Source organism: Onychostoma macrolepis, chromosome 18 (genome assembly GCF_012432095.1).
Source record: "Onychostoma macrolepis isolate SWU-2019 chromosome 18, ASM1243209v1, whole genome shotgun sequence".
Classification (NCBI taxonomy): Eukaryota; Metazoa; Chordata; class Actinopteri; order Cypriniformes; family Cyprinidae; genus Onychostoma; species Onychostoma macrolepis.
The window spans coordinates 23,937,594-23,951,312 of NC_081172.1; the positions used below are offsets into that span (position 1 = coordinate 23,937,594).

General features: G+C 38.7%; 1 protein-coding gene across 5 annotated transcripts in view; it reads right to left on the reverse strand.

Moving 5' to 3' along the window:
- Positions 1 to 5,803, reverse strand: part of ppfibp2a (PPFIA binding protein 2a) — a 92,602-nt gene extending 86,799 nt beyond the window's left edge. For 4 of the 5 annotated variants that reach the window (XM_058751458.1, XM_058751457.1, XM_058751455.1 and 1 more), the window contains exon 1: positions 5,512 to 5,632. In XM_058751458.1, the coding sequence (XP_058607441.1) occupies positions 5,512 to 5,599 (88 nt within the window). In that variant the 5' untranslated portion in view covers positions 5,600 to 5,632. Of the gene's footprint in view, positions 1 to 5,511; positions 5,633 to 5,701 lie in introns of those variants that run through there. The other variant, XM_058751453.1, reaches the window with a different exon arrangement.
- Between the last annotated feature and the right edge of the window lie 7,916 nt (positions 5,804 to 13,719).

A 13,719-nucleotide genomic window follows, 5' to 3' on the forward strand; every position in this document is an offset into this window, starting at 1 on the left:
TCACACCCCGGCAAGTTGGCGGGTGGAGGCACTGGTCTGCTCATTTCTAACAATTGGAAATACTCAACCCGCTCTTCCCTATGCAATTACAACTCATTTGAATCTCATGCCATTACTGTATCAGCTCGATAAAACTCCAGATCGTGGTCATTTACCGTCCCCCTAGCCAAATTCTAGCCACCTTCCTAGAGGAGCTGGACGGGCTGCTGTCCTCTTTCGTGGAGGATGGCACTCCACTCCTAGTCTTTGGTGATTTCAACATTCACCTAGACAAGCCTTATGCTACAGACTTCCATGCACTCCTAGCTTCGTTTGATCTCAAACGCCTTACCACTACTAGCACGCACAAATCAGGCAACCAACTTGACTTAATTTACACACGCAATTGTACTGCAGATAACATTCTGGTACAACCGCTACATACTTCGGACCATTTCTTCATTACATTTACATTACACTTTGCTTCTCCTGTGCCACCAACCCCTACCAGTTACTTTTAGACGAAACCTGCGCTCCCTTTCTCCTTCCCATCTTTCCTCTGTGGTATCCTCCTCTCTTCCTTCACCCACCCATTTCTCATCTCTGGATGTAAACGCAGCTACTGAGACTTTATGCTCTACCTTAACCTCTTGTCTAGACGACATTTGTCCTCTCTCCTCTAGGCCCGCACGGGCTGCTCCTTCCAACCCCTGGTTATCCGAGGTTCTTCGTGAACATCGGACTACACTCAGAGCGGCAGAGAGAAAATGGCGCAAATCAAACGATCTGTCGGACCTCAGTAGGTACCAGTCTATGCTCACATCCTTCTCTGCTAAAGTCCACACTGCCAAATCCTCACATTTCCGCAACAAGATCGACAGCGCTCCAGACATGCGTAATCTCTTCAGAACATTTAATTCCCTCCTCTGTCCCCCTCCACCTCCTCCCTCCACCTCTATTACAGCTGATGACTTTGCCACTTTCTTTACAGACAAAACTAGATCAATCAGTGGTCAGTTTTCACCTCCACGCACACAGGACCCTCACCCTACCACATCCACTGCTAAAACTCCCATCTTTTCTTTCTGTCCACTCACTGAAGCTGAAGTATCCAAGCTTCTCCTCTCCAACCATCCTACAACATGTCCTCTTGACCCAATCCCCTCACACCTTCTCCAAGCAATCTCACCCACACTCTTACCTGCACTCACACACATCATCAACACATCCCTACTCACAGGTAACTTCCCATTGCGTTCAAGCAGGCTCGGGTAACCCCACTGCTCAAAAAACCTACATTAAACACTTCTCTTATAGAAAACTACAGACCTGTCTCTCTCCTTCCGTTCATAGCGAAAACACTTGAACGAGTTGTCTTCAACCAAGTCTCACTGTTTCTTTCACAGAACGACAAACTGGATGCTAAACAGTCAGGTTTCAGGAGGGGCCATTCAACTGAGACTGCGCTTCTCTCGGTCACTGAAGCCCTGCGAATTGCAAAAGCCCATTCCAAATCATCAGTCCTCATTCTGCTGGACCTATCTGCCGCTTTTGACACTGTCAATCATCAGATACTCCTGTCCACCCTCTCATCACTGGGCATCTCTGGCATTCCACTTCGCTGGTTTGAATCCTATCTCACTGGTAGGTCTTTCAGGGTGGCCTGGGAGGTGAGGTATCCAAAGCACATACACTGGTCACTGGGGTTCCTCAGGGATCAGTTCTTGGACCCTCCTCTTCTCCACATACACTACATCACTGGGTCCCATCATACAGGCACATGGATTCTCATACCATTGCTACGCTGATGACACACAGCTCTACCTCTCTTTTCAACCAGATGATCCAACGGTAACTGCAAGGATCTCAGGTTGCCTGGCGGACATCTCGGCATGGATGAAAGAACATCACCTGCAGCTCAACCTGGCAAAGACTGAGCTTCTTGTCCTCCCTGCCACTCCGACTCTACAGCATGACTTCACGATCCAGTTAGGTTCATCAACAATAACCCCATCAACTTCGGTCAGAAATCTTGGTGTAATCTTTGATGATCAGCTGACCTTCAAAGACCACATTACAAAACTGCTCGATCTTGCAGGTTTGCACTATATAACATCAGAAAGATCAGGCCCTTTCTGACAGAGCATGCTGCACAACTTCTTGTCCAGGCCCTTGTCATTTCTAGGCTGGACTATTGCAATGCTCTTCTGGCTGGACTTCCGTCTAATACAGTCAAACCTCTACAAATGATTCAGAATGCAGCGGCACGACTGGTCTTCAACGAGCCCAAAAGAGCCCATGTTACACCTCTCTTTATCTCCCTGCACTGGCTACCAATCACGGCTCGCATCAAGTTCAAGACACTGATGCTTGCATATAGAACAACCACTGGCTCAGCACCCGTTTACTTGCACTCTCTATTAACAAACTACATCCCCTCCAGAAATCTGAGATCTGCTAGTGAGCGACGCCTCGTGATACCATCACAGAGAGGCGCAAAATCACTCTCTAGATCATTCTCATTCACCATTCCTGGCTGGTGGAACGATCTTCCCACCTCTATCCGGAATGCTGGATCCCTGTCAATCTTCAAGCAACAACTGAAAACTCATCTCTTTCGACAGCACTTGACTTCATCCTAAACTTAAAAAAAAAAAAAAAAAAAAATTATCTTTACTTATTCCTTCCTTTGGTAGTTTGTATTTATTTGAACAATGTCTGAGACTTGGTGTTGCAAGCACTTCGTATGTCTGATTGCCTCTTCAAGATTAATCGCCGATGTATTCCCCAATTGTAAGTCGCTTTGGATAAAAGCGTCTGCTAAATGACTAAATGTAAATGTAAATGTAAATGTAAAGTGGGATCATCGTGACTATTTTTAAATTACATTTAGTTTACTTTTTTTTTTTTTTTTTTACCTAGCTTGTTTTAAACGGCATTAAATGCAACACATTATATTGCATTATTTGATATCAACATCATGAAATACATTAAACATTACATTACTCCTGGGTTTCGGTTGATGTAAGAACTGCAGTGGGTTTGATTGAGTTGATAAAAAATATAATAATGTAAGGCCCGTTCACACCAAGCACGATAACTATAAAGATATAGTTCTAAAAATTCTCAATATTAAAGAATAGCAGAGTCCACACCACAACTATAACGATAAAGGCACAGAGCAATGATATCGTTGGAATCACTTTCAGAACGATTTTTTTTTACAGCTGATGAATGATACAAACACTGACATCCAATCAGAATCCATCCTGCTATAAGGAGCTCGAAAATTTAAAGCGGCAGACAGCGTGCGCATAAACAGACAATATAGTTCGCTGGTGTGGACGCTAATATTATCTTTATAGTTAGCTTTATAGTTCTTGGTGTGAACGGGGCTTAATTCACTCATAAAAATTTTAAACAAATTTCAGTTATTTTAAAATATATACAAAACTTGTTTACCTGCATGTCAATGTGACCATTAAACAACACTATTCATCAACTATAAGCATGCAAATGTCATGTTAAATTAATAAAATATATTAACTTCCTCTGATTTTTCAACTAAATATTTTATGTCAAAGGAGTTTAGGTGAAGCTTGGGAATCCCTGCATTACATGAAGAAATATGAATAATAAACATGAAAACAGCAATAACATTACACATCCAAAGTTTTAAAGCTAAATGGTACGACATACATGATTTAAAAGATTAAAAAATTAAAATAAAAAATCTGCTTTCATGCATGTGGCTACAAAACATGATATGAATTTTTGGCAAATTTTATGGCAGCTTTGTATATAGACTAGGTGCCAACATTCACTCCGATTATCTGGTATTGGTCACGCAGTAAGAAGTACTGTTATGTCTGAGGTGTCTTTACGTTCATATTAATGTTCATCAGTAAGTGGAAACAAATGCATTTGTACACACATTGACACCAGTGTCTTACTGAGTGCAAAACTGCTAGTTGTGTAAAGTCACCAAACAGCTGGGACTTGCACCTGGGGTGTCAAAGCAAAATTCCTCCTGGTAGCATGCATCAGCACAGGTCTTATGGTATTATGCAGTTTTATTATTATTTTTCCCAGTGGCAGTTAGTATCTCTCCATGTTGTTCCTAGCCCCGGCCACATTGTTAATATGTCCAGGTGGGGTTTCATGATGCCTCTTGAAGGCATATGTAGTCTACTCTGTGGTCATCTCTGTTTTTTTTTTTTTTTTTTACTTTGTTGAAGAATGTTCTGTAGTGAAGTGGTATCGTCTACAATGCTACTGAAGTGTAATCCAGTGTTTTTCAACCCTGTTCCTGAAAGCACATCAACAGAACTAAGTTTTCAAAGTCTTTCCAATCAAAAAAACAAACAAACAAAAAAAAAAATCATCAGCTTGTTAGTGGAGACTCCAATGCCTGAAATTAATGGGTCAGATAAGTGAGACATTCTAAATGTGTACTGTTTTTGTGAAGCTGGTTTCAGTGACTACCCAGGTGGGTCATTCCATGTCAAATCAACCAAATTTCAGAAACGTATATAGTGGTGAAAGCCATAATAAATTTCAAGGATGCATATTTACTGAGTAATCAACTATTTTGTAGAGGGGAGTCAAAATGGCAATTGAAGCCATAGATTTGAAGCCAGTAAAAATGACTTTAGAAATGACAGTGTCATGATGTGTTTATTTTTATTTATTTTTATACAGACAATGATAGGTCTGTTAGTAATATCCCTCATATCCACAAATGAGTAGTCGTGAGGTTGCAGTACAGCTTTTCACTGACATGAACATCAAGTAGCTCAATGTATTGTTGTCCATTCTCATTTTCACTCTTTTCTTGACAGATAAATATTGATTTTAAGCCATTGAAATACACTTCACTGTATGGTATTGATCCAGTTAAATGTGAGCAATCAAAATGTTGTCATCTGTTCAGGTATCGTCAGCAATTAATCAAATCAAATTTATTGTAAAGTGTTACACAATACTCGTATAATTAGAGATATAATGAAAATATTGTAAACATTAACCATTAAACACATTTTTATTCAGTGTCAATTTACACTGACTGCAAATCACCCAACTGTGAATCATTTTATTGCATTTTAATTTTAGTACAGCAGCATATTACTTTCGTTTACACTTTGTGTGAATAGCATTACACTTTTTGCACTTAGTGAATGCAAGGTGTTGTATGTTACTATACTCAGATTCTACAACTACTTACACTTAGTCTAAAAAGTAGGGATGCATGATATTAGATTTTTGCTGATTTTCGATATGCCGATATTTTTCAAATCACTTTGGCCGACAGCTGATGCTGATTGTCACAGATCGGCCAGGCTCGCTCACCACCCAATCAAAGCGCACTCCTTCACTTGAGTTCTGATTGCACGCACCTGTTCTGAATCTGCACCCTCATCAAGACTGCTTCAAAAGCACACACCTCACTTCACTCCAGTGTTCGGTCTCGTTTGTAAAAAGTTTTACTACTCCAGCGAAAGAGTGATATCCTTACCTTCCTCGTGTACTTACCTCCTGTGATCTGCGCCAACGTCTGTCTCCTCCTTTGTCTCCGAGTGACCTTCTCCATCATATACTCCAGTGAAGTGTGTGCTGTCATCCATCCAGCCACCAGTTATTCTACGAACTCCTGTAAGAGCAAGAATCCATATTACAAACCTTGATTAACCCATGAACTCATCCATTGAACAGTTTACTTCACCTGCCTTTCTCCATTCAGCCTCTATTGCCATAAATAAACATCCACTATTGATTTTAACCTTCTGTGTGAGTATGAGTGCACCCGATCCCTTCCAGGAGCTCGTGGAGTCTCTCCGACGGGTTCTCCTCACCACCACTACCACGACAACTCACCAACACCAGTACTTTGTTGACAGTAGTCGCCAGTCCCATGGCCAAGCCAGCGCCCTTCTCTGGCGTGGAGGAGTGCAACTGATTCCTACTTCAGTGTCCATTGGTCCTGGAAATGCAACTGCATGTCTATACATCTGATAAAGCTAAAATCGCCTTTATCATCTCCTTGCTGTCAGGACGAGCGCACCAATGGGCAGAAACCATCTGGGCCCAAGCCGGTACTGTAACTCAGTCTCTACCTAACTTCTTGGAACATTTACGTGAGGTTTTCGGCAGACCAGTGGGAGATTCATCAGCTGGTGAGCAGCTACATCATCTTCGTCAAAGTTACATGTCCATTAATGATCATTCTCTCAAATTCAGAACCCTCGCTGCAGCCAGTGGCTGGAATGAGCGCTCGCTCCTCACCACATACCGGCAGGGACTCGAGCTGAGATTGCGGTTGCAGCTCGCGGCGTATGGAGACTCCTATGGACTGGAGCGTTTTATCCAGTTATCTATCAGATGTGGGAATCGGATGCAGTCTTGCTATGTGGATCATCCACCATCCACAGTCACTCCACTCCTCCATCGGCCAGAAATCACCAGCATTCCAGAACCAGGCAACGAACCCATGCAAATAGATGCCAGTCGGCTCTCATCTGCTGAGCGGCAGAGGCGGTTGACCCAGGGATTGTGCCTGTATTGTGGTGCTGGCAGGCATGTAATCTCCTCATGCCTAATTCGTCCTCCTCGACTCATGGTGAGTGTTAAGCCGGCTATTATAAATATGCAGCCCCTCACCACTGTTGTAATCCATACTGCCTCCAACATCTCTATTCCAGTACATGCCCTCCTCGATTCCGGGTCAGCCGGTAATTTCATCTCCGGGAGCCTCTGTTGCCAGCTCAGCCTCCCGACCACAGCAACTAAGACCGACTGTAGTCATGTTCGCTTCAGTGCAGGTCCCACCCATCTACAAGCTGGTCGATTACATGAAGAGATGATTCATCTATTGGTTCTGGAGAGATCCACCGCTGACGTGATTCTTGGGCACCCATGGTTTGTGCAACACAATCCTGCCATCTCCTGGAAGACCAGCGAGATCCTGAAGTGTGGCAGCAATTGTTTCCCTGACTGTTTTTCCTCACACTCCTCAACCGTCAGCACTCCCTCCTGAGACACTCACCATCAACTCCACCTCCATCGACGGTCCAGCGGAAAAACAGTCAGCGGATTTTCCATCCTGCTATTGTAACCAAGGTTACTATTACTCATATCGAACCTATGAAACAAAAAGAAAAGAACGATTTTCATATAAATATTTAATTACTTTATTTTGATGTTTAAGAAATTAAATATTGCTCAATAAATAATAGTAAATGAACAGACTAGAAAAATAAATAAGTTGAACCATTCGGATTAGCTCCGCCCTGAGTGGGTTGCGTCATCATTACTAGCGCGGGTTAGAGAAGAGAGTCTCGTCACGGAGAAAAAAAGTGAAATGGCCGCTGAAGCAGTGATGCAGATTCATTTGCAGTTGTGAAGTTAAAGATTAAACTAGAAGTTGAGCTGATTCATCCGACGAAAACGGCGTTCGAACAGATTTTCTTGATTCATCTGAGATTATTTCTAATCATTAGCACTTTATTCTTGGTAAGTGAGTTCATAAACTACCTTAATTAGTTATAGTTTGTGTATTGTTCACTCTTTTGTGGTCTTAAATGGTACTGATCTGTATAATTCTTGAGGAATATATTTAGAAAATGTGATTTAAGTGGTAAGTTAAGAGTTTATTTGCTGCTAAAAATGTTTTATGCATATTTGTTGACTTCATGAGTGTAATGTGTGTAACACAGCTCACGTGGAGTTTTGCTAGCCATGTGGAACGAGCTATAAAAGCTAATTGAGCTTTTAAGACGTCATTTTCTTCATTTTTAGCCCATAGTTGTTTCTATTAGGGTTGAAAAGGGTGATAAGCACTAGTAAATGTGTGTGTGTGTGTATATATATTAATTTTGAAGAATTTGTTGTGATGATTGCCATTTGAAGTGTTAATGCTGTTTAAAGAGAATTAATTGTAATTGTTTTTTTTCTGCCTTGTCTTTGCAAGGTTGGGTTTTTTTTTTTTTTTTCCCTCTCTCTCTATTTTCTGTGTTTCCGGTCCTTGATATCTCTCCTTGAAAGTAACGAGGAGTTCTGAGTTGGAACTGTTTCTGCCGTCGGCAAGGAGTGCTCAACATTGGTGGAAACTGGCGGGCCAACCTGGTTTTCCTGAATTTGGACAATTTCATGTTTCATCGATGTGGTAGGACCACACGTATCATTTTTTCCTTCCCTGGACGTTATTGCAACTGTGAACAAGAAGTTTTTTTTCCCTCCTCTCCTTTAACTGAACGTAGAAACAGGACGGACACTGAACTGAGCTAAAGTCCTATTTAATTGTTTGAGTCATTTCTGATTCTGACTCTGATTTGGTGTGTCATTGATTGGACGGTTTATCTGAAATTATCTCTATTGCGGTTTCATTTTTTTTATTTTATTTTCCTTTTTTTTTTTTTTTTTTTATTGAAATTTTTCAAAAAAAAAAAAGTGAATACAAAGGGAATTGAGTTGAACAATTTAACATTTTGGTATTGAATATACACTTTGTTTAGCAATTATGTGAAAATAAGAAGCAAGAGAAGCAAGGTCGTTTAAAAGTAGATAGTTATCAAGCTAAGGAATTAGAGCAGCTAAATTGAGTGAACCAGAATTAACTAAATATCTAACTATATAAATAAATAACACACAGGAGTCATTATTTGAGTAAAAATAGCTTTATTCCAAGGAATTTATTTCAAGAGTTTTATTTTGTCAACAGAATAAAGAACTTTATGCAGGTTTAGAACAAATTTGCATTTTTAGGTGAACTGTCCCTTTAAGCCAGGCAATCCACCGTGAACAACTGAAATGCTTCTCTGCAAACTTCGCGTTCATCATTAGTTACTGGACAGATCCATTGATAACTTTTCCATTCATGTCCCATTTGGAGAGCCTTGTGTTCAAAGGGCGGACGTGAGCTCCTAAATATTTTAAAACTACGCAGGTTTACCGCATGCTGCGCTCGCGTGAAAGTGCTTTTAACTGTGCGTGTTCTGGAGACTCCGTTGCTATGGAAACAACAACGCCAAAATGCAATCATGCGCAAATGAGCTTCTCTCTCTATGAAATTGATTTCATTATAATTGTTATTAGTATTATAAACATTGTAAAATACTTATTTGTTTATTTATTGAAACGTGTTGGCCTTTGTAAAATACGGGACAAATCGCGTCCCGTATTGATTTGATCGGGGAGCATCATTTTACCTTTAAATACGCGACGATTCCGTACTTTAAGGGACGGGTGGCAACCCTAAACCCAAAGGTCACGGGTTCCAGTCTCAGTACCGACAGGAATTGTAGGTGGGGGGAGTGCTTTCTTCCACCTTCAATACCACGACTAAGGTGAGACCCTAAAGTGAGCAAGGCACTGAATCCCCAATTGCTCCCTGGTCGCTACAGAAAAAATAAATAAATAAAAATGGCTGCCTACTGCTCTGTGTGTGTGTGTGTGTGTGTGTGTGTGTGTGTGTGCACTCGAATGGGTGAATTACAAGAGTGGGTCACCATACCTGGCCACATGTCACGTCTTTTCCTTTTCGATGTGTCAAATACTTCAATATGAGGTATACAAAGCTCCTACAGGTGAGTGTACGGAAACTTCAGGGATTGGACTTTCTTCATGAAAGTTTGGACATTTGAGGGTCTCCCATTGACACTGCTTGATCTTGAGCTGTAGTTTCAGGCTGTTGGGGTGGGCTTACCTGAGGGCATCCTTAGCATGGACTTCTCCATTGATGTTTTGTAAGCCTTGTGTGGTGCAAACATAGATCCTTTTTTTTTATCTCTCTCCAGGTGAAACAAGTACTTACTGGACTCATTGAAAGGGCTGATGCTGAAGCAAGTATTCTTAACAAATCAGTCTCTCAATCTCACTGAAATCGCATGACAGGATCATGAAAGTGCCTAATGATTATTGATGTAAACCAGGGTAAAGGATTTCGGAATTAAGTGGCTTAGGAGCATATTAGGAGCATTTTATTTCCATAAGGAAGCAATTTCTAGCTAACCAAAAACAAACCTTATAAATATAGAATAGGTGGTTAAGAGTCTCAAATGGCAGTTGTGTGGTTGTCATGAAATGTATCAATGCAAAAAAGTCTTAATGGTCCTGATATATATACAGTGTATATATATATATATATATATATATATATATATATATATATATATATATATATATATATATATATATATAGTAAAGTCAAGTCACCTTTATTTATATAGCGCTTTTAACAATACAGATTGTGTCAAAGCACTTAACATTACCAAATTGGAGGATAGTGTCAGTAATGTATAATAAGATAAAACACTAAATTTTCAGTTAATGGCATCTCATTATTGAATTCAGAGATGTTGTTGTTTAGCTCAGTTTAGTTTAAATAGTATCTGTGAAATCAAATTGACGATAATCGCTAGAAATGAAGTGTCCCCAACTGAGCAAGCCAGAGGCGGCAAGGAACCAAAACTCCTTCTGTGACAGAATGGAGAAAAAAAACTTGGGAGAAACCAGGCTCAGTTGGGGGGCCATTTCTTCTCTGGCCAGAGGAAACCCGCAGTTCAATTCCAACCCCAGCCATGTCAGATTGTGCTAACGGCTTATCTGATTCTGTGGTCTTGTCCCGATGGGGCATTTTAATTTATAATTTAATGTATTTGTTATATTTGTATTTTATTCATTATTTGAACTTTTTCATTTATATGATTTATTCATTTGCTATAATTGTAATGTATAGTTTAATGCATTTATTGTTTCTCGGTCTATTTTTATAATATATATATATATATATATTTGTTTGTTTATTATAATTTTAATTTATAGTTTAATTCATTTAATATTTTTCTGCTGTATCATACTATTTATTATTTTAAAATGTATTTATTTATTTTTTCATATTTGTATATTATTTTTTAATTAATTTTTATAAATGTATTATATTAATTTTTTTATATTGTTGTAATTTCTAACAATAATAGTATTATGTAGTTAGGTATTTTATTATATTTTTAGTTATTTTGTTTTATTTTAGTTTTATTGTATTTTTAGTCAAGGTCTTCACTGGGGATATGTCCCCTAGGCTCATGCAGGTGTCCCAAACTCCGCTGACAATCAGGGCCGCAGACATCATCTCCCTGCGCCGATCCACCATCTGATCCGGACACGGACTGAGAAACAGAATAAGAAAGAAACGTAGCGTAGATGCCATTCTTCTTATGATGTAACGAGTATATTGTGTGTTATGGGGAGTGTTCCCCGTTCCAGTTGATCTAATTAATGCAGCCTAACAATCCTTTAACGGATTTGAATAATAGAAGCGTATTAATGTGTTATGTGTAAGCCAGGTTAAAGAAATGTGTCTTTAATCTAGATTAATTAAATCATATATATATTGTTTTTTTTTTTCTGAAAACAAACTGTTTCTTCTCTGATTGTGTGATGCAGTACAGTTTAATCTGCATGCTTTTGACAGGTTTTATGAGATTCACCCTACTATCCTCACAGTATACTGGTGCAAAATCCCACCAGTTCCACCAGTGTTCTCTAACCCTCCCCTGTGTCTTACAGGCTCAGGCTTCAGTTTCCTGGCAACAGAGAGGCTGAGCATGCACTGCCTCACACACATACACAGACACACTATAAAGATGATAGCTAGATGATATATATATATATATAACATTTATTTATTTATTTCATGAAATTTCAGCATATATGTCTTAAGGTCAACATGCAATCAAATTCTTTTTACTTGAGGCTTTGTGTCTGCACGCTGTGTGCAAATAGCCAGCCTTATTGGCAAAGGCTATTTTCACTAATTCTGTTCACCATTCCCCAGATATTTTACATATATTTTACATATTTTGCCTATTACAAATAGCACATTATTTGCTACACTTTAAATATATTGCATTTAAAGACTGATATTATTCAAAGATCATACAATCCTCATCAATAGTGACATTAAAACACATTTTGGGCTTAACATTAAGAAATGTGCATTGTGCACAAGTAGTTCTCCAAATAAATTTTAAATTTTTTTAAATTTAAATTTTACATCAGTAAGTCTCAAATGATATGTCAGAAAATGTGTTAATAGATTTGAACTATACTCCATATGAAATAAATTAATTTTAAATATATTACTATTTTATGTTGTTTGTGACTAGATGTGATACAACAAAGATATGAACAACAAAGCCATATTTAGTTGTATTTTACTTTACACGTATGATTTCACTGGAGCCGAAAGTGTTCAGCTCTTTGCTAAACATTATTTAAGCCTCTAACTGTAAACATGCTTATATTAAACAGCCAAACGTTTTCTGAGGCCAATTATCATGATTTGGTGGTCTTCATTTAATTTATCCAGTTTCCTGTTCTAGTTCTGTTCTGTTCTAGAAAAGAGCCAACTTTCATATGTATGATATTTTAGTCCCTAAATATCTCTATTTGTTTTTTTTTTTATTCTCCACCAAACAAAAACCCTGTGTATGAGCAATAGTAACAGTGATGTTTGCCTTAACAAGCACCATTAATGTGAAGTGACATTGAATCAGTTTTATTGTAAGTATTTATTTTAGCACATTATTTCACAACTGATAGTTTATAACGCTACACCGAAAGCATAAATGCTATGTGAGTCATCATAGTCTGAGTGTTTTGGTTAGAATTTGAGTGTTGCTCGACACTGAATTAATTTCATTTTAACCTCTTTCATTTTAACCTCTTCATCAAGTGAAGCAACACACAGACACACACACACACAATGGAAGAAAATCAGCTCTCACTACACTTCTACAGCACAGTAATGACTCTGTCAACCCTTAACAAGACTGTAATGAGGTTTTAACGAGTCTCTGGTCAGCACTTACATCTCTGACCCATGACCTTTTAATGTCACAGACGTGATCAGAGTGCTGGAGAGAGAATGGCACTGTTGCAGGGTCGTGGTCCATGAGTACTGAGCAACCTGTTAATCCCATGACAAGCCTGGAATAATTGCCAATGTGCTTCATAGAACACAAAGCCAACAAAACAAATAGAAATATATTTGACATTTAAGCCTTAGCTCCATTTGTGACTCCACTGGTCTAGTGTTATTTCGTCTGAGCACAGATCACATTAAGTTTGATATTGGTGACTACATTGGTAAAATCGGGCATGTGGATTCTTGTTATGTTATTCATGGTAAATGTTCATTTTAAAGCTGCAGACACATTTTCCTAACTATTATTACACGTTAGTAAATATAATGCATCTATAGTGCTTAGCAAAAAATAAATAAATAAAAATTAAAATTAATGTTATTATTACATGTATTTATGTGCATGAAATTACGTGCTAATGTAGATGTCTGTCAAAAGTATCTGTATTTTTGTCTATAAAGTGCTTGAAAGAGGAGGGCAGAAGGGTTTTGGAATGTTGTCATGTCAAGTTTTGTTTCAGTAGCTTAAAGTGCTTAGAAGATACAACCTCAATTCCTGCTTGACTTTTAGCTGAATGCATATTGATACATTATACAAGAAAAAAATCAGTTGAGCAGAAATAGCAGTGTGCCAATCTTTTTGCATTTCAACGAAGAAGGAGAAAGTTTGAGTAAGAGACTTCAAATTTGGACATTGGAGACTGGAAATTTTTGTAATTTGTAAACTCCAATGAAATAATAATAATAATAATAATTTGCCCCGTAAATGTAATAAAGCCATAATAAAACAGTCTGTGATTAATTGAGGCTGTATGGTTCAA